Source organism: Cnephaeus nilssonii, assembly GCF_951640355.1.
Source record: "Cnephaeus nilssonii genome assembly, chromosome: 22".
NCBI lineage: Eukaryota > Metazoa > Chordata > Mammalia > Chiroptera > Vespertilionidae > Cnephaeus > Cnephaeus nilssonii.
Window position 1 is genome coordinate 17772286 of NC_137093.1, and position 21155 is coordinate 17793440.

A 21155-nucleotide genomic window follows, 5' to 3' on the forward strand; every position below is an offset into this window, starting at 1 on the left:
CAATAGGAACGAAAAAGGAAAAGCCACAGGAGGTTTTACCGTAGCCTCTGGATATTGGAGGCAACGCCAGAGAGGCGATATATTCCGTCCACAATGCCATATCTCTCGATGAACGCCGTGCAGCTCTGAAGAACCTGGGGGACTGAAGAGTAATTGCAAAGACGTGGGTTAGATTGGGAGGACTCCGCGGAAACAAAGTCACCAGAAAATGAGAATATCTTAGTTCTCATCAGCAAAATAAAATTTTCGAGTTAAAGTGATAGGGGTGGAATTTTAATCTACAAAAAATGAAGAGGGCATGTTTGCTTAATCTCACGTCTCAACAGATAATTGCCATTTTTCACTTTTAAGAGAGTTTATCTTTTCATAGTTCATGCTAATTCTAATTTCATCTAATAAACAAAACACCAACATAATGCAAAGGTCGAGGCAATTTCAAGTAGATAAGACCTTAATTTCCTGCCTATCTTTACATTATAAGTACTACTGACCTTTTGACTTAATATTATCAGCTCCTTATAAAGGGCACCCCAACAATAAGTAGAAAGAAAAGATGGGGACTGTCTGGTTACTTCCCTGAATATCTGACACAAATGGCCAACTATTCGGGGCCTATACTCTAAAAAAAGGACGTTCAAAACTATATGATAAAGTTTTTTTTATAACCATTCAAAAATGTACAACAGCTGAAATTTTAACTTTGTTTTGTAATACAGACTGGTACATTTTTAGTATCTTTCATTTGACAGTATTAGTTCAAATCCCCGAAAAGAAGTGCTTGGACGAACACTATTTGCAAAGAATGACTATACTAGGGATGAAACACTCAGGAGTGTTGAATGAAATGATATTTAAAAAGATACTTTTAGGTAGCGTATTGCATGTATAGTATACAGTAAGTCCTCACTTAACGTTGTTAAGGGTTCTGAAATTTTAAGTGAAATGACATGTAATGGAATCAGTTTCACCATAGGCTGACTGATCCAAACAAGAGTTCTTACACCGCATCTCACCCACATTATAACAAAATGCTGCTGAAAGAAATGATGCTATTCCAGGACTTGCTGTCCATCATGATTATAACTGCAGACTTTTCCTTGGTTTTCCTGCCTTCTGTTGTCCTTCCTGCATTCTACCTTTTAAATTGTCAGATCCTATAACCTACATTTCAAACAAGCTCCTTAGCTTTAAATGAGTTTTTAAGCAGCTATATTATTGAACATGCAGTATGTGCCAGGCTACATGCTTTATAATGGACACCCTCACTTAATTCTCACGGAAATCCTATGAAAAAGTCGTTTCATCTCGGGGTGGCGGCTCCCAGGCCAACAGCATCTGTGCGGCGTCATTAGAAAGTGCATCGTGAATTTTTGTTGGGAAAATATTATTAACTAAGGAATTAATTTCAGGTTATTTGGACCTTGTTTGTTTGTTCCCCGCCCCCCCCCCCCTCCAGTGTGCTCTGATTATAAAATCCGTTTGTTTGTTTTTAACTATTGTAAAAAATAGCTGGGGAAAAAACAGAAATAAGTTCAGACTACAGAGTTTCCTCACCTTGAGTTTTAAAATAGATTTTATATTTTGTGCCAAATATCATTTTACCGAGTTTCCTACAAAGGTCTTGCTTTTTTGTTTAAAGAAATCTCACTTGAAATTTCATTGTAAGGAAATTCAGTTTCAGATATGTGCAACAAATAAAACAAGTCCTATACGAAACCGATGACGTTTGAAAACTCTGTTCCACTAGAATAGATTTTATCATAGTTACGGAATGAATGAACACTATAGTTATTAAACCTGTTTGTTGACTTCTTAAATATTGGAAACCATCCTCTCCTATCGTACTTATTAAGAATGAAAACACACCAGAAACTTCTGAGTACAACTAAAACGTGCTGAATCCATGTGTGAAAGCTAATGAGCATGGCAAACAAACTGGAAAACACTCCCTCATATTAATGATCACATTCAAGCAAGCTTGAACGAAAAGAAATATAAAAAGAAAAAGAAACAAAGAAACATCTGACTCTATCACTCAGGGTGCCCAAGTAAACGACAAATTAGTTTGATCTATCCCAAAAAAGGTACCATGTGGGGAGATTTTTTTTAAAACCGGTTCTGTAAGTAACTGTGCTATAACCTTTAATTAACTCAATTATAAGCATTGTGGTTTGTGGGAGCTGAAACTGTAAGATCCTCTTGAGTGAATTCTGACACCGGGGATCACAAATAAAAGAATTTTTGAAACGCCTTGTCAGGCTCCTACACGAATTCTTACAACACCCTGCTACAGAAGAAACAGGTCCGGCTTTTCTCTTGATCCCACAGGGAGGTGCTCAAAAGTTCAGAAAGTGTTAACAGGATAAGCTTTCTATAAAGTCGATTATTCACTAGGAATACAATCCAGAGAATGAGTCACGTAGCAAAACATTACACTGATATGGGCTTCCTTCTTAGAAAAATCTGGTGCATAATCTATTTTATATATTTATATTTTATATTTTATATATTTTAAAGTCCCAACTAACAGGGTAATCATGAGGAAGAATGATCATACACATTATATACCTATCCATATTTATATCTCCTCTCTCCTCACAATTACATATATAAAATATGAACATATCATTCTTCCTCCTCAGGGTTATTCTGTTTTCACTTAGACTTTAAATATCCTTTCCTATTTAATAAAAGGCTAATATGCAAATCGATTGAACGGCCACTATGACGCACACTGACCACTAGGGGGAAGACACTCAATGCAGGAGCTGCCCCGTGGTGGTCAGTGAATTCCCACAGGGGAAGCACCACTCACCCAGAAGCTGGGCTCATGGCTGGTGAGCGCAGCATCAGTGGGGGTAGCCTCTCTTGCCTCTGCAGCAGCACTAAGGATGTCCGACTGCCAGCTTAGGCCCGCTTCCCCCGGGGAGCGGGCCTAAGCCATCAGTTGGACATCCCCTGAGGGCTCCCGGACTGTGAGAGGGTTCAGGCCAGGCTGAGGGGACTCCCCACCCCCGCCGAGTACACAAATTTCGTGCACCGGGCCTCTAGTTACATATAATATATATTCAATTCTACCTGTTTTAATTTAAGCTTTGAAATAGTCTCTCTCTCTCTCTCTCTATCTATCTATCTATCTATACACACACACACACACACACACACACACACACATGTTATGACTGGTTATAGACTACATACAGTACATATAAAGTCTCAAAATCTTAAAAAACTTTAATTCCTCACACATTTATTAAATCAAAGACAAATTAATAAATCAATACTAAAAACTATTTTCTTTCCTAATTAAAATTTTAGTTGATATACTTCAAATGTTCCTCTCTTTGTGTTAATTTAGTCTTTATTACATATTCAAATTATTTCCATCATATGAATATTTATTCATCATTTCATCTCCCCAATAAAGAGGAAATTATTTTTAAATGCCAACTAGAATGTATCTGACCTCAGTCTTCAAGGTTTATTAAATTACAATTACACTCTAATGTCACAAATTAACTTTTTTTGTTTTTCTAATCACTTGAACAGACTTTCTCCTCTGGATCAGCCTTTAGCAGAGTTCTCTTTCAAGACTACCAAATTAATTTCTAACATTCTTCTAGTATTTTTTCTCCTTTTTATTTAAAAAGGCAGGAAAACTAAGAAAAAAAATTATAAAGTCTTCACATGTAATATGCCACCACAATTATATTCAATTTATATATCTTCTAAGTATCCATGCGTTTTTTAATTAAAAAGGTAAACTTACTGTTTATATATAACACTAGAGGCCCAGTGCACAAATATCGGTGGGGTCCCTTGGCCTGGCCTATGGGGATCGGGCCAAAACTGGCTCTCCGACATCCCCCGAGGGGTCCTGGATTGCGAGAGGGCAGTTCTTGGGTGATGCACCCCGGAATTGGGCTCCCTTCTCTCTGGTTCAGGATGCATCACCCGAGAACCGCAGCTGCCAAGTCACCGTAGCTCGGTAGCTCCTGCATTGAGCATCCGCCCCCTGGTGGTCATTGTGCACCATAGCTACTGGTCAGACGGTTGCTTAGGTCTTTATATATAGAGAGATTTTTCCAATTTCCACACTGTACTCAAATTTACAATTTTAACACCTTCAATTTATGGTTCAAAAGTGAGTACTCAAGTTTTTTGCTCTCATACATAATGCTATAATGAACATTTTTGTTTATATTGAAATATAACCTTAGGATAAATCCCTAAGGGGAATTGCTACATGAAAAGAACACTATAAAAAAAAAAGTCTCTTGCTGTGAAGTACCAAAATGTTTTTCAAAAAATTAATAATTCACCGAGCTACCTGAAACCAACAGTTTTTGTCTATTGATAAAATTGCTGCTGCCTTACTGGTATTGGATATTGTGAAAATTAATAAACAGAAATCTTATTTAAAAGGCACTCAGGAGGCTAGAAGAGAGAACTTTTATGCACCTGTCACTTAACACACACTCCTGACCCCAACAAGAAACATACCCTTCACTTCCAACAGAGATTTTTTGTCATAGGAAGTGATACTTGACCACCTTAGCAGGTAGAAGACTCTTCCTTTCCCAGGAACAGTTCAGCCAATAGGAGATTGCCAAAACTCAGCCAATGAAAAGTCACTATATTTCCTACTTTCAGTATCCTCCAATGGGCACTAGGTTTACAATAGCCCCGCCCCCAATGCATTAAAAAGACATTCTCCTCCTTTGTTTCCCTAGACTTGGGCATGGTTCTCAATTAGACTACATGTCCTAAATTACGATTCTTTGTTGTTCCTGAATAAACACATTTTGCTGGAGAAATATATAGTTGTCCATTTGAGTACAGTTAATATGATCATAATTTAGAAACGCAGCTTTATTATATTAATAATGTTTATCAATATAAAATATCTCAAAATGGCTTGAAAATATATTTTCATGACTACCGATGAGAATAAACACTTTTCTGTATTTTGTTTACTGTGTTGATATTTACCCTACATCAGTGGTCTTAAAAAGTACAATGGGTATTTCCCATCAGGATTTAGCATTTTGCAAATCATCTATTTCTGGTACTTATCAACATTATAGATACTTTGGATACTTTAATACTCTAACCTCTCTACAAGAACAGGTAGAGGGAAGTGCATTTTTTTAAAATGAAAAGAAAACCCCATTTTTCTTTCTTCTTATCCATTCCCCTCCATCCATTCACCACCCACTGAATTCTTGAGTCAGAACTTGATTTACAGAGAAAAAAATTAAAATTTTTAGCTATAAAAGTTGGGAGACTGGTCTTGGCATTTTACAGCCTCAAAACTATGACTATATTTTTCAAACGAGAAATTAAGTAAATATTTTAGAATAAAATGTGGGAGGGAAAAGGTGGCTGAGAAAGCTATCTGGACAGATATAAAAATAATGCCAACTGACTGTGCTTTAGGCGAATGTCTTCCTCTTCCTAAACAGATGAGAAGTATCTGATTCAAAGTACATCCTCAGACCCATCTTTATTCTCAGCTCCCCAGAACCAAGATAAGGACCCAAGCATGTTCAATACCTGCTGCCAAACTTAAAAGGAAGAGAAATTACTTGCCTACTCTATTGCACAACTGGTTATAGAAAACCAATATGCAGAGGTTAGAAACTAGAATTGGAAGAGTAGGAAATGTGTGCTTACCTTCAAAACCAGAATTGAGAAGGTGCTCCCCCAGGTCACAACCAAACACCCTCTCTTTCAAGATCCCCCGCTGCTTCAGCTTCTGTTTTGTTGGTCGAGACTTCATGAATGTGCGTAAGAAAGTGATGAGCTTGCCGTGCTTTTTAGACACTGAAAAACAGGGAGAAGGCAAAAAAACATCTTAGCTGTGGCAAGAGGTGACATGTTTACTTAGTACGAAAAGAAATGGAGGTCTTGACAGGTTGACTGCAAAATCATGTATTAAAAGTACACTTTATATTCTGTAGAAATTTTCAGAAGTTTAGGAAACAGTTATTTATAAAGAACATCACAATTTTGCACTTTCTTCTCATCAGTCTGTGATTTGCCTTGATGGGAATGGGAGCAACCGTAAGTCTTGTAATCTGTGACTTCTAAATCAAGCTTGGTAAAGCAGCCATTTCCCCAGTGCATACCTACGGACGCCCCCGGTTTATGACTGGTATCTGAGCTTCACTCTAATATATCACTTTGGAGATCTTCATAATAACTGAGCCTGAAAACACTGTGAATGTGGTTTTACTTTCTAGTCAATTTCTAAAATATTTTACTTGGTGGTTAGAAATGCTCGTGGCGTTTATAATCTGGAAAGTAAAACAACTCCCTCTTTTTCATCTTATGAAGAGGACAATCCCATTAGGATACAGAACACACCTGTCAAACTAACTCCTCCATAAACACAAAACACACACCCATAAAAAAACATTAGCTCTTCCATTAACATTCATCTAGGGTATACTAAATATAACCTTAAGTCCTCTGTAGATGAAGGCAAGAGATAAGTAAAAAATATTTCCACTGGTTGATACATGAGAAAGACAACAGTGAAAGAACTGAATGCAAACAAATCTCCAAGTACAGCTTACAGGGTAAATTCCTCTAAAATTCCACACACAACAAATATCGTAAGCTCAGCAATTGGGTGCTGGACAGAAGGCTGTGTTGCCCCTGAAGACCTGCCTGTGGGACATGGACATGGACACGGACACGGACATGGACATGGACGTGGAAGTCAGCGATACTGATGATCCAACCCTGTGTAAATCTAGGCTAATGTGTGTGTGTGTGTGTGTGTGTGTGTGTGTGTGTGTGTGTGTGTGTGTGTCTTCGTTTTCACAGAAGAGTTTAAAAAGTAAAAATAAATAACATTTTATAGCAAACGAGTTAGTAAAATTATCGTTTGAGGAAGAGAAGTCTGGAATGCCGTCAATAATCTCATGAGACTTCACTGAAGGAGACTGAGTGGCAGTTGTTTTAGGCAGTCAAGTGCTTATAAAACATTTCAACAGAGGAGACTGCAATGCAGCTACGGGTCTTAAGGTCAAAGTCTACCAAGTATGCTGGATTAGAGACAGGAAAATGATAACGCCACTTCCACAGAAAAAGTACCTCAACAATAAAACACAAACAATCACTCCGACTTACATTCAATTTTCCTGTTCTAGAGTTAAAATGTGACATGTGCCCCAATGTAACTGCTTCCATATGAGATATGACAGATTTTACATCCGCAGTCTCTCTTCAAACCTGAGCCGAACCCAACCAAACCAGTCTTTCCAGTAGTTAAGAGCTGTAACAGTATGACACACAGTATCTCCAACACAAATCTTTATGACACCAATATCCAGTTTACAGAGCCACCCTCACAGCAGCTCAGTGAGCCCCAGTGAACTTTGACATGGAGAAATGGGGCATTGGGTGTCTAAAATTACCCAAGGAAAACATTTCTCTAGCAAAGCCAAAGAATTTTTTCTTTCTCATAATACTTCACCTAATCTAGAGTTCTCTACATCCGGTCTCAGAAAACTCCTAGACTGTTTTGAACTAATTTCTCAGGCCATTAAAGAAAGATGATTAGTGCCCGTTAATGGCCTCAGCATAGCACTTATTTGATTACATGCATCACATTCTAAGATCTGTAGCAAATTCAGAGTCAAGCGGACAGAATGAGAGGGTAGGGGTGGGATGCATAATACCTGAAGAGGTTGTCCTGATCAAACCCAGGAAACAATCAAGTATGAGTATAATGTGTGGCATGTCCAATGGATTTTCACAATTGTACACAAATCCTTCTTTGCGCAGTTTTCAAACACAGATTAAATGACCATTTGGTGGAAAGTTAACAGAGGGGGACAGAAGCATAGGCAACTGATATTTAAGGGCTTCTTATCACTTCCCAAATTCTAAGTCCCTGTTGCATACTTTGAAATACTGTGAGCATCATGGCAGACAGAGCAATCGGACCCCACTGTCCCCATCTCCCCTTCCATCTATCTATAACTAGGAGGACCTTTATCCCACAACCCAGGTTCCTCTGCTCAGTGAGATTTCCTGAAAGATGCCCACAGCCGTACATCTGCAGGTGAATGTGTTGGCATGTGCAGGGAAGGCAGAATGGTAAAGAGACAGAACAGAACCCATAATCCTGACTCTCCAGACACCTCAGCTGAACCCACAGCCCCAACCAACATGGCAGCAGTCGGGGGAGTCAGGGTTCAGCCCCTACCACACAGCCCAGCAGAGGGTAAGAGAGGCAGCAGCAGCCGCAGGCAGCACCCATACCTGGCTCTCTCCCCAATTACGGCAGTGCTCGGACCAGGGGAGCAGCAGTGAAGATGTATCTCCAGCCTCCTGGCCACACTGCTATAGTGCCAGCAGCCACAGGAAATAGGTGGCAGCAGGTGTGAGGGCTGCACCTCTCAACTGCCACACCCCCCCCAATCACAGTGGTGGCACCCCGAGACCCAGGTAACCCAGACACAGCTATTCCCTTATAGGTATACTAGAGGCCCGGTACACGAATTCATGCATCGGTGGGGTCCAGCCGGCCCGCCCCAATTGGGGCTGGCTGATCGGGGCCGGGCTGGCCAAGGGGAGGGGCAGCAGGCAGTTGGCCAGCTGGCCCGCCCCCCCCCCCGTGATGGGGGGGGGGGAGGGGAGCTCATTGGGGCCACATGCACATCAAAGCAACCAGTCGTTCTGGCGTTCCGGTCACTTGGCTTTTATATATATAGATATACTGCAACTTATATTTCCATTCTCCTGCTAATTGCCATTCAGAGAGTTTCCAAGTTTTTATTATTGCTATCAATAATTCATTGAAAAATCTCATTAAGTGCCTCAGAGGGAGAGAACTCTGGCATTCTCATTCAGGAGTAGGATCGTTGGGTTGTAGAGTATTTTGCTTTCAGCCATATTTTAATTATTTCATTTATTGACTGACTTTAGAGAGAGAGGAAGGGAGCGAAAGGGAAAAAGAAAGAAACATCTATTTGCTGTTCTACTTATTTATGCATTCATTAGTTGATTCTTACATGTGCCCTGACCAGGGATCAAGCCCACAAACATAGCTCATTTATACTCAGTTTGTGTTAGCATCACTCTCTGAATGATTTAAACTCAAACTATAAACCAGTATCTAATCACTAGAATTTAGTTCATAATAGTTTGTCATAGAATGGTATATTAATTAAAATCTATTTTATCTCCCATTACATTCATGTAATGACTTCTAAATGGAACAAAGGTTATCAGAATAATGACACTTTATACTTTTCCTCTCTAACTTTCCAGCTCTAATTTTCAAGGTGACTTAATACTCATATTTCAATCCATTTTCCTTAAGGTATCTGGTACTATCCTGAAATATCTAAATACATAGCTTTTGTATGTGGTAAAAATATTCAGTAAGCATAAAATGCTAGCAATTCTAGTTGATGATTTAGAAATACATCCTTGAACCAATGGCCTAATAATTGAAAGCTTTATATATACCTTCCCAATAATAAATAAAACAGTCTGATGTAGGCCGTCCGTCCAATCATGCCTCATACCGGCCAGGCATGAGAAAGTGAAAATGTGAAGATAAAGGTTTTAGTCCCGATTCTGCCAAAAACTTGCTGTAAGATTTTAGACAAGGCAATTAACCAGGTTAGATCACAGTTTAAAAATAGAAAAAAAAGGAGTTTCGCCAAGTAATTTATGAATTCTAGCTGTCAGCTGAGAAATCATGAAACATTGAGAAAGTATAAAGCATAGAAAACTCTAAAGTCTGTGGAAAATGCCTTTGCTTTACGAAAATTTATCGGGAGGGGAAAAGGGCACCATTTAAAACCTCATTGGCAGGCAGTGTCAAAAACATAAATTAGGCTTTCTAAGTCATCTTGGAAAGGGCTGGCATAAAAACTTAAGATAGAAAGATCATTTAAAATGCTACTGTTTTACGTATAGTATATTAGGCTTAGCACTTTTTAAATTATGTGTTTTTCCCCATGAAAACTTAAAATAGTAGTAAGGAGCCCTTTTATAACTAATTCACACAACATACTTAAACTATTTCCAGGACTTCGTGCATAAGTGTACTATCTTCTTTAATTGTTAAAGCCATTTGCAGCTGTTGTTCATGCCATACAATACGCTACTGTTTGTTTCATTGATTTATTTGCTAGGAAGACCTTGGTGAACAATATAATAGTCATTTATAATATTATTTCTATACTAGAGGCCGGGTGCCTCAGCCCGGCATGCCCCCTCTCACAGTCCGGGAACCCTAAGGGGCGGAAGGCGACCCAGGCGATCAGGGTAAGGTGACGCCCCCATCACACCTCTGCTGCTGCCACTGCCGGCAGTGCAAGCCTCGGCTGGCCCTGGGCGGTTGGGCAGCCACCATCAGCAGCTTGCCTGTGCCTCAGGCCTGCCCTGTTCGGCTGGGCAGCCACCACCCGAGTCTTGCCTGCACCTCAGCCGGCCCTGCTTGCCTGAGCCTCAGTCAGTAGTGGGTGCAGGAGGACCCGAGACCCCCGGTGGGGTTTAGGGGACTCTGGCGGCAGGTGCCCCCCAGCGGGGCTGAGGGGACTCCGGTGGCAGGCACGCGGAGCAGCCGCCCCCCTCTCCCACTGTGGGCGCCGCCATCTGGTGATGGTGTGATGGTCAATTTGCATATTACCTCTTTATTATATAGGATAGATGCCATATGTTTTATAGAGGTTAATTTTTGAACTAGGTTTAAGAATTCACTCTAGGAAGAAAAAGAAAAGGTCAATATTATCTATGTAGGTTCTGACTTTGGAAAACTTGCATCCCACCAGGGCGATGCTCAAATCCAGAGCCCTCCTGCCTCTCGGGAACTGCTGTGTGTAGAATGTTTCCGAGCAGGAATGCAGCAGCTTCAGCCTTGGATGCCATCTCTCCTCACCCCCTCAAGACGTCCAAGAAAATCTTTAGGAACATTTGAGTGTTAAATCTTGATATGCGGCTGAAGTTACTGTGGAAGAAAGTACATAATCATTTTTATCACTGTTTTATAAGCAGCTTTGGAGGAGAAGAGACGCACCGTTCTCCAACCGGTGCTGTAACAGCTGCACGCGACTACCGGGAACCGTCTCTGGGGCCAGCCCAGGGATGAGGCTCTGGAACGGGGACGGCTGGAACAGCTCTGATATCTGCACATTCCATCCTCAGAGGGAGGACACCAGGTATTTGAGAAATGTCATGTACACCCAACGCTAAACTAAAAATAACACGGGCAGCAGTGGCTCTTGGCTCCTGGTTGGAAAACTAGGAAGCTACTAACAATCACATTAATCAAATTGGCTTCCACTTACTCACGAGAGAGAAGAGGAGGCATTTTCAAAGCCCTTAAAAAAACACACACATATATTTTTATTGATTTCAGAGAGGAAGGGAGAGGGAAAGGGAGATAGAAACATCAATGATATGAGAGAATAATTGATCGGCTGCCTCCGATCAGCTGCCTCCTGCAGGTCCCACACTGGGGATCGAGCCCGCAACCCGGGCATGTGCCCTGGGCAAGAATCGAACTGTGACCTCCTGGTTCATAGGTCCACACTCAACCACTGAGCCACGCCGGCAGGGCTGAAGCCCTTGCTAACTGGAATGCAAAGGGATGACAGCAGGGATCCACAACACAAATCTGTAGTAAGTTTTAGAGAAGAACCTTTCAGACACAGAGGAGATAAGAACCATTCACCTGGAAAAAGAGAAGCAGAAAGGGAGCAACTAATTGCTTCTTTAGATCAGTGGTCGGCAAACTCATCAGTCAACAGAGCGGCAAACCGAGGCTCGCGAGCAGCATGTGGCTCTCGAGCTGCAGTTTGCTGACCACTGCTTTAGATTATCCAGCACCACTCCTATGTGGCCAGACATGCTGGTGGCTAACTAAAATATTTGGGTATTGGAATAAAAATGGATCTTTCTTCCGCTCACTTAAGGATGAAACCAAAGCATATCATGCTGCTGCTCTTCCTAGAGTACACAGAGTGATAAATTAGAGAGGGCGTGCTATGTTAGACTTTAGGAGTTACCGTTCCCTGGGGAAACCGGTCACAGGTTAAAACACTCTTGTTATTTACATAATACATTTGCTTTCAAGGCGCTACGCATTTCAGTAGTAAATATCAAAGAAGGTTCAAAGTTAGCTTGCGTGCTTTTTTAGGGAGATGTAAAGAAGCTATGCATTTTCTTTGGTAAAACTGATGCTGATTTTTATTTTAAATTAAACATTTAAATAGTAAGGGATTGGTGTTGTTCCTTAACTTTATAAAAAGAGCAAAGTAAAAAAAAAATTAACGTGGTGACTTTACCACCTCAGTTATATAAGACTGACTAACTGCACTACTAAATACAGAACAAAGAGATTTGCATTTGAGCAGAGGCGAGTAGGAGGAGACAAGATGTGGGTATGAATTCCTGACACTCGGATCCCAAAACAAGGAGGATGAATATGATATAGGCTATGAAAGCAACTCTGCCAAGGATTTTTAAATAATCTGGGTTCCTATTTTTCTAAGACGCACTAGCACTGTTTGACAAAAGTTTAAAAACTAGTACCACCACAGGAAGACATGTATTTATATGTTTCTTCTTATACAATTTAAAACACAATAACGATACAGTCTTGGGAATTCGGTAGCATCAAAGGTAAGAGGACTATCCAAAGTACTATGTGAATTTCTAGACGTCTGAAAGTCTTAGAACCTTAAGCTTGACAGTGTGAAAACTCTCTTGCCTGGAAATTTTTTTTAATTAGACTAAAATGTAGTCATATTCACTCTGATGTCACACACTCCTGCACTTCGTTAAGCTATGGAGTTTGGTGTAGAACACTGCTATGTATGTGGTTTTTGTTTGCTTCTAAGGGTTGGGTTTTTTCTTTTCCTTTTCTTTCTTCTTTCAGGAGCTGGAGGGAAACGTTTCTTCTATATCTGAGAGCACTGAACTGATGATGAAGACTCTATCAAAAGCAAACGTCTTGGAATTTGCCCTACGGAAGACCTCACCTTTAGCTTGGGGACAAGGACACGGGCTTCCGCGACAGACAGACCTGAGGGTTTGAATCCTCTCTAACAGCTTCCCAATTTGCAAGATCTTGAGCAAATGACCTAGTGAAGTCTCAGCTCCCTCAAATACACAGTGAGAATGACAATCATAATACACACCCCTCAGGGTTACTATGATGCTTTCATGAAATTACATATATGCCCGGCGCTCACTCAGTAAGTGTCGCTCCACAGGGGTGATTTTTATGACCGCAGTTTTGCTTGGCCTTTGGACTGAGAACCTGTAGGATCCTGCCTGGCACAGAGCTAACCAGAACCTGAGGCTTTGCAAGCCAGGTTCCATGGGGCCTGGGTGTACCTCCCAAGGCAGGGCTGGGACCATCAGGAAGGCGCACACACACAGTCACTTTCCAGCCCTTCTCCTGTCATGCTCTTAAAAGTAAACTGAACCTCAGAAACCTCCGCCTTCTGCTGTCTTCCACTGAATACCTTACGAAGTATTACTACACGATACTGTAAAAGAGATAAGTTCTGGTCTCAAACCATGAACATGAGCTACAAGTGTAGGGGGTTTTTAAAGTTGACAATGAAAAAGAGCTCTAATGTTTGAAATCGCCCCATTTACGGTTTTGAAAATTAAAATATTGATATCATTTAAACCAGGGATCCTCAAACTTTTTAAACAGGGGGCCAGTTCACTGTCCCTCAGACTGTTGGAGGGCCGGACTATAGTTTAAAAAAAAAAAACTATGAACCAATTCCTATGCACACTGCACATATCTTATTTTGAAGTAAAAAAAAAAAAAAAAACGGCAAAAACACCCGCATGTGGCCCGCGGGCCGTAGTTTGAGGATGCCTGATTTAAACAGTAGAACTTTCCTGACTGGGGTTGGGGGGAGGGTGCTCAACTTCTCAACAGGGCTGACCTGGGATTCAGAGAAAACTCTGGTGTCCCTGCTACGTTCACGAAAGGGCTAGAGAAGGTCCACAGAGTCGCGGACTGCTACCCGGTGGCAGAAATCCCTGCAGGAAGACACAGACTAGCACAAGTATTTTATGGACAGAGCTGGCGATCCTCACTAATGCCAACGGGGAAAAAACACTCAACCCTGGAGGTAGGAGGGCAGGAGGGTTACTTCCTCATGCTGATTTGAGCAGCCTCTGCCCAGTCCTTTTCAGTAAATCCTATGTGCTGCCTCTGACACACTAACCCGCCAGGAAAAGACTTAAATATGATTTATACTGGTGGCTTATGGAGCACAGGTAGGCTCTCTTCATCATAAAAACGTTCGTGCATTAACCTAAGGTCTAGAAAACATTAAGAAAGAAGCTGGTTTCAAATAGAGAAATGGGGAATGCCCGACTAGGAAAGACATACATTGCCCAGTACGTATGTGGTACAACCTACTTCGAAAAAATGATCATCCCTCTACAAGCATTAAGGCTCAAAGATGCAATTTCTGGACACTCCAAGCACTAGCCAACCATTCACTTAAAAGCAACCAAGGACACATGTGCCCAAATCAAATGTAAAAACAGTCACCGTGAAACATGCCGGATGCTGTTGGAGGGAACGTCTGAGTAACTAGTTGAGGGAGCCTTACCTTTTGCTGTGGCACAGGTTTGAGGATCAATACTTAAGCCTATTCCCAATGACTGCCCTCAGCAGGGGATCCGCCGGGAAACGGCAGCTCTGCAGTCCGTGCAGCCGGCGACAGAGTGAATGAAGCACGATCGCCGGCTCAGACCTCTCCAAGTCCAAGCCCACAGCGCTCCCAGGCTCCCGCTGGCTCGGTCTCCAGGCCCCCCATCAGCAGCTTTTAGCTCCCAGGAAGCCTCGCCCACTGTGTGGGGGGTGAGAGCTCCTGCCTGCAGGGCTTAATCCTCCCTTCTCAGCAGGTCCTGCGATGCAGCCTCCCCCAAGCGCCGCGCCCGCACTCCCACTGGCAAAACAGGCTGCTCCAGCCCAGCCCCACCCCGCCCCTCGGCCTCACCAGGTGAACTTCCTGCTCGGGAACCCCCAGCAGAACTTGATGTTCGGTGTTGTTTTTACTCCTTTCAAAGCTACCCTTCCGCTGGGAGGAGTGGATCCAAGGAAAGTGATGGTACCACAGGCCCCGATGAATAAGAGAAGCCAGGGATGGTGCAGGAAGTATTGCCAGTAAAAGGCTGACTCCTTCCACTGGTAGCAACAGGCTAAGAAAACATACCCTTTAATATCTTTGCTGATAATAAGCTGCGGTTGTTGTTCTAATAACATGTTTTTAAAAGTGTCCATTCGTAATGCCTCTGTGTGAAAAATCCTGACAGACAGCAATCTCTTGAGCATGTATTAGAGGGTAAAATATTAATAGTTTGGTTTTTTTTCAGAATTGAAAATCTAGAATTAAACAAATTTTCCTGAGTATGGCCTCCTCCTTTACACGCTGCCCAAATGTTAAAACTGTAACTTGACTTATGTAAATACTTAAGAGAGAGTCAATATTTATACGAGGCACTGTACTGTTAACCCTATTAGAATTATTTGAAGAAATAAACGAATTGGAAGAGATTAACATCTTTTCCGTTCCAAATGACTTTTCACTAACACCAAGGTAAATCCACACTGAGGAACTTGTTTTTAACAAACACAGGAGCGTTACACGGTGCCAGGCACGATCCACGCACTTTACAAATAGCTTCATTACAACCCCAGGAAGCCGATTCCAGCGTCCCAAACCAGAGGGGCGGAAGCCCAGGCCTCACAGGTGGGAGCTGTCTGATTCAAGATCCTTAGGGGCCTTGGCTGGACCCTGTCAAAGTCTTCCACTATAGATCAGACTTCCTTACCTTCCTCTCTGAATACAGCTCTGAATACAAAATTGTTTATAAATGGCAGGGCACAGTGGGAAAAAAACAGTGAATTGATGTGATTTTAAAATATGAAAGGCCATAGAGAACTCTACTATGCGGCAGGAACAAAAAAAAAAAAAACCCAACATGTTAATTCTGACCAATGCAAAGGCTGTGGAGGTTCCCATTTTACTGGTGTAGGAAATGGGGCTCTTATGTTTATTCAGAGCGGAGAACTCAAAGCCACCCTTCTTTTGTGAACATTTAAATGAAAAGCACCCCTCCTCCCACCCTTTTCTTGGTCAGTACTAGAGACTGCAAGGGATGGGGGGGCCAGGGCAAGGGAAAAGAAAAGCAAAAGCTGAAGAAAAGGCAGAAAGAAGAAGGGGGAGGGGAAATCCATGCTGTAGAAAAGCTATCCTGGGAATACTTAGCACAACTCATAATCCCCTCGTGAAACCCAACATACAAACACAGGGCGGGATAAATCTACTCCACAATGGTCTGCAGAATTACTTAGTAACAGGAACTTGAACTTGAAGCCCAACAGGCTGCACTCTCTCTGCCACCTAGAAATGCGTGGTAAGAAAAATGAATGTGCAAAGCTGGTGACACTCGAGTAAGGTCTGTAATCTAGCTCACCAGGATTTGAACAATGCAGCTTTCTGGTTTTGATACTGTCCTATATAGTTGTGTGAGATGTGACAACTGGGAGAAGTTGCGTTTTTTTGGTATATGGGACCTGCTTTGGCAACTTCCTCTGAGACTATAATTAGTTCAACAACATAAGAAGCTAAAATATATGGCGGACTGGAAGGCATTCTGCTCTGTCACTGAATAACTGCTGATGGCACAGGAGAGGTCACTTGTTATTTTTCTCTCATATTTAGCAAACTGTGTGCGTCCTGTGAAGGACTGTGTAACTTCCACCACAGAACAGGCTCAGACTCCGTGACTTTGAACTCTCCCTGATTGATGGCGGTTCACGGTGTAATTATGCATGGAGACCAGGCTTCCTCATCAGAGTTTATGTTTGTGAGACTCATCCATGTTGCTTGCATACAGCTGTACCCCCTGTCATTTCCCCTGCTGCAGAGAAGTCCACTGAATGGGCAGGCCTTTATTTACCCACTCCACAACGGACATACCTTTGAGTTTTTCTAGTTTTTTTGACAATTAGGAATAAGGTTGCCATGAACGTTCTATATAGACCTAAGAGTGTATAAAGAATGTTTGTCCCACCAGCGGGGTATGAGAATTCCCACTGATTTATATCCTTAGCAACTTTTGGTATTGCTACTCTTAAATGTTAGCCATTCTGGTGGGTGTGTATATGAGGCAATAAGGTTTTAACTTGCATTGCCCTAGAGATTAACAATGTTGAGCATCTTATCACACATGCTTATTGAGCATTTGGGACATTTGCTGTGAAGTACCTGTGCAAGTTTTCAGTCATTTAAAAAAATATCAGTTATCTGTCCTCTTCTTATTTGCTTCTTTACACAGCCTGGTTGCCTGACTTTTTTCAGATACATGCACTGCCAATATGTTCCCACTTTGTGATTTGCCTTTCTCACTATCTTAATAGCATATTAAGACAGTGTTCTGGCCCTGACTGGTTTGGCTCAGTGGATAGAGTGTCGGCCTGGGGACTGAAGGGTCCCAGGTTCGATTCTGGTCAAGGGCTTGTACCTTAGTTGCAGGCACATCCCCAGTGGGGTGTGTGCAGGAGGCAGCTGATGGATGTTTCTCTCTCATCGATGTTTCTAACTCTCTATCCCTCTCCCTTCCTCTCCGTAAAAAATCAATAAAATATATATTTTTTTAAAAAGACAGTGTTCTGAACTTTAATTACTAAGCTTTTTAATTATGTCTAACTTAAGATCATGAAAATATGGCATGAGGATAGTCTACTGCATTACCTTTCAGTAGTTTTACCTTTCATATACAGATGTATAATTCTCCTAGAAAGGGTTTCGTGTATGGGGTTAAATACAGACCAGATCTGTGCAGGTGACCTAACACCATTTACTGAAATGACTGCCTTTTTGACAACGCTGGGCAATGCCACTTCTATTATAAATCAAGGATCTGTGTACACATGTTGGTTTCTGTTCTGTTCCACTGATTTGTCAATCCTATGTCAATACCAGTATCTTAATTAGTGAAGCTTTAACAATAAATCTTGGTATCTATTATAGTAAGTTTCCCACTTTCTTGTTCTTCCAAATGGTCTGGAGTATTTCTGGCTCTGCATTTCCATCTACATTTTAGAATCAGTTTTCAATTTCCACAAAAATCTCAACTCAAAGCTTGGGGCATTTATCAGCCACTTTGCCCTCCTGGGCTCTGAGCTCCAATTTCTGTTCCCCCAGCAATGACTCTCTCTACTCTACCAGCAGATACAGGAGGGAAAGAAAGTCTCCATCCCCTGGCGTTACACTCCACCAGATTTCCTTTTGCTTAACCTTACTCAGTACCTGCTTCCTGCCTTATTCATTCTCAAATTCTTCAAAGAGAGAATTTCATTTTGGTCCAAATTTGCTAACTCTTCTCAAGGAAGGTTTGTCTAAATTCCCTAGTCCTTCATTTTTAGAAGTTCATACCTCAAGAATAAGCTTTGCTTTTATTCTGTCTTCAACTTTCCTCCCTCACTGTCCTCACTCTCTCCTGCCTTCTCCCGACTCCTCGTTCTTTCTTTGTGGAGGAAAAGGTAAATAATATCAGAAGATGGGAGAATTCATCTTTGGAGACTATAAAGAAGACCCAATGTTGATCCTAGAAATTAAATGCATGAGATGAGAATGTAAGAACTTATTAGGTGCCTTAAGAGATGCCTACACAGAGGACAGAGTCCGTGAACTCTAAGACAGGTCACTAGAAAGTACCCAAACCTGAAAGAGAGGATGTGTGAGTCAATATCTAAGAACATAACTGACCACTGACGTGTAAAGGAAAAGGGAGACAGAGAATTGTACAAAAGAAATAACTGAAGAGATAATAGTTGAGAGCATGAAGAACTTGAAGAAAGAAATCAATAAATAGACCCACTGCTCAGTAAACTCCAAGCAGGACACGGTGACCCATTAATTTTACTTTTACGTCCACAAATAGTTTAACATTTGGGAACGTTAAGAAGAGCTCCAAAGGGAAATTGTTTCCTATCGCCCTTGTTGTGTGGTGATATAGGGAGCTTTGCATTTCAGTATCAAACTATAGCTCCATCTCTCAGATCTGGCATCCAGCAGGGACAGATGGCGATGGTAAAAATAAACTGCAGGCAGAGACCGTTTTAAAGTGTGAAGCAAGCCTGAGGCTGGCAGAACTCCCATCGTCCTTTACAAAATGGATCAAGAAGGTACCTTTCCCCAGGACAACCCTGGGGTGCTGCTCTCAGAAGAGAAGACATGAGCTTTTGAAGGGGTGCTGTCATTCTGTGTCTTTACTGATTTTAGAATTACCGTATTTTCCGGCGTATAAGACGACTGGGCGTATAGAAGATTTTCCTGGGTTAAAAAGTCGTCTTATACGCCGGAAAATACGGTAACAATGCCATACAAGTCTATTCATAGAAACCCGTTTCCCAGAAACACCAATAACTGATTAACTCGCTCACGTTTTAAAAGCTTCTGGAAGTTACCACAATTAGAAATGTCACTTTCTCATTCAAAACATGAGAAAGTCTTTGATTGATACAGTTTAATACCAATATTAAACTCATTTTTAAAAACTCAATTTACAGTATGTCTCTGAGGCAAAATGATCAAAGATAAGGCTTAATAACTAAGAAAAGTTAAGCTTGTAGAGCAAAACAGTGTAAAATAATGTACAAGAAATCACAATATATTTGTGATGTTAAATTGTAATAACTTCAAAGTACTGACCACACTGTCACATTAAAACATTCCAGACTAGATACTCTATAGGATTTGGCAAGATAATATCACCCCCAAAAAACAAAAATTTAATATTGCTTTAATTATTTGTAAAAAATTCCACATATTTATACAGCAGGATACATATGCTATATAAGTAAGATATGCTGTTTAAAATAGTTTTGAAACTCACAAGCACTGATAAACTATACATCCCCTTCATCTATTAAGTTTCAGCTAATCATTCTATTTCCATGTCAGTTCTTTGAAAGTATTTTCTTTTATCATTTTATTCATGAAGAAGCTATATTCCTATGTAATTGTAAAAACAAATAATGACAAAGCTTAGTGAAGCAAACAGTTCTTTAAAGTTGTCTAAAAGTTTGAATGCACATAAACTTTGGTGAAATGACCAATAGAGAAATAAAAAAATCTCTTAAAATCAAAGCCACATAAAATTAAAGAATGCATATTATGTCGATGAATACCAAGTCTTGCAAAACAAGCTACGTGCTTGACTAAAAGAGAAAGCCTGTATCTTTAAGCATTTGGTGAAATACCACGCTGATGAGTGTACTCACCTGGTTTTGGCACTGAGTTGGTCACTGACTGGGGGACTTTCTGATTAATTAACTCCACACAGTGTCCAGGGAAGAGCCCCACCTGAGAAAAGCAGCAAACAGACGATTCTAAACCAGAGAGCAGAGCAGTGTGTGACCAGCGCCAATTCAATTCTCATAATGACTCCACAGTCCCTCCCAACAGACCCTATTAGTCCAAGACTAGATAACAGATGATACCAATTACACAAACAAATAATGAAACAATCTGTTGCTATGAATATAGAGCTGTGTGTTTTAATTGTCCAAATAGCTAAGTCTGCTTTTTAAGTTTGAGCTTTTAATTTTCCACACTTTTTTACACCAATTAAAATATTGAGTCTGATACTGACCTATGCATGTAGTAGTTACCATGTTTACCTCTCAATAATTTACTCTGCTGACATTTCAATTTGATTGTGTTACTATCTCTACTATGAATTTTTCTATTTATTATCTTCCCTATGATTTTATGGAAACCTACACTAAGCCACATTCAAATTTTTTGTACATTTTCTCTTCATTCTTCCACAAATTTCATGGAAAAAAAAAAAAGACAAAACTAAAATAAATTGGTTAAACAACTGCTCATTTAAAATCCTGGTTCTTACTGTCGTTGAAGAGCTAGTGGTGCATGGATAAGTGGGTAAGCAGAGAGGAAAGAGCCAATCTCCGCAGAAGTGACAGAATCTGGCTTTGAGAAACACACCACTTTGACCTGGTAGAATTACTCATGGCAGAGGTCAAATCCTAAGAAGATCAAATCCTGGGAAAATGCTGAGCACCAAGTCACCCAGAGAGACTGTACAGTGCAGCCGACAGAATGACTACAGAG

The 21155-nt window shown here is 41.0% G+C and overlaps 1 protein-coding gene across 3 annotated transcripts in view; it reads right to left on the reverse strand.

Moving 5' to 3' along the window:
• ARHGAP32 (Rho GTPase activating protein 32) overlaps positions 1 to 21155 on the reverse strand; it is a 121071-nt gene that overhangs the window by 18725 nt on the left and 81191 nt on the right. For 2 of the 3 annotated variants that reach the window (XM_079762476.1, XM_079762475.1), the window contains 3 exons: positions 20303 to 20384; positions 5677 to 5826; positions 40 to 142 (listed from right to left, as the gene is read on the reverse strand). In XM_079762476.1, coding sequence (XP_079618602.1) covers positions 40 to 142; positions 5677 to 5826; positions 20303 to 20384 — 335 coding nt within the window. Of the gene's footprint in view, positions 1 to 39; positions 143 to 5676; positions 5827 to 14618; positions 14898 to 20302; positions 20385 to 21155 lie in introns of those variants that run through there. The other variant, XM_079762477.1, reaches the window with a different exon arrangement.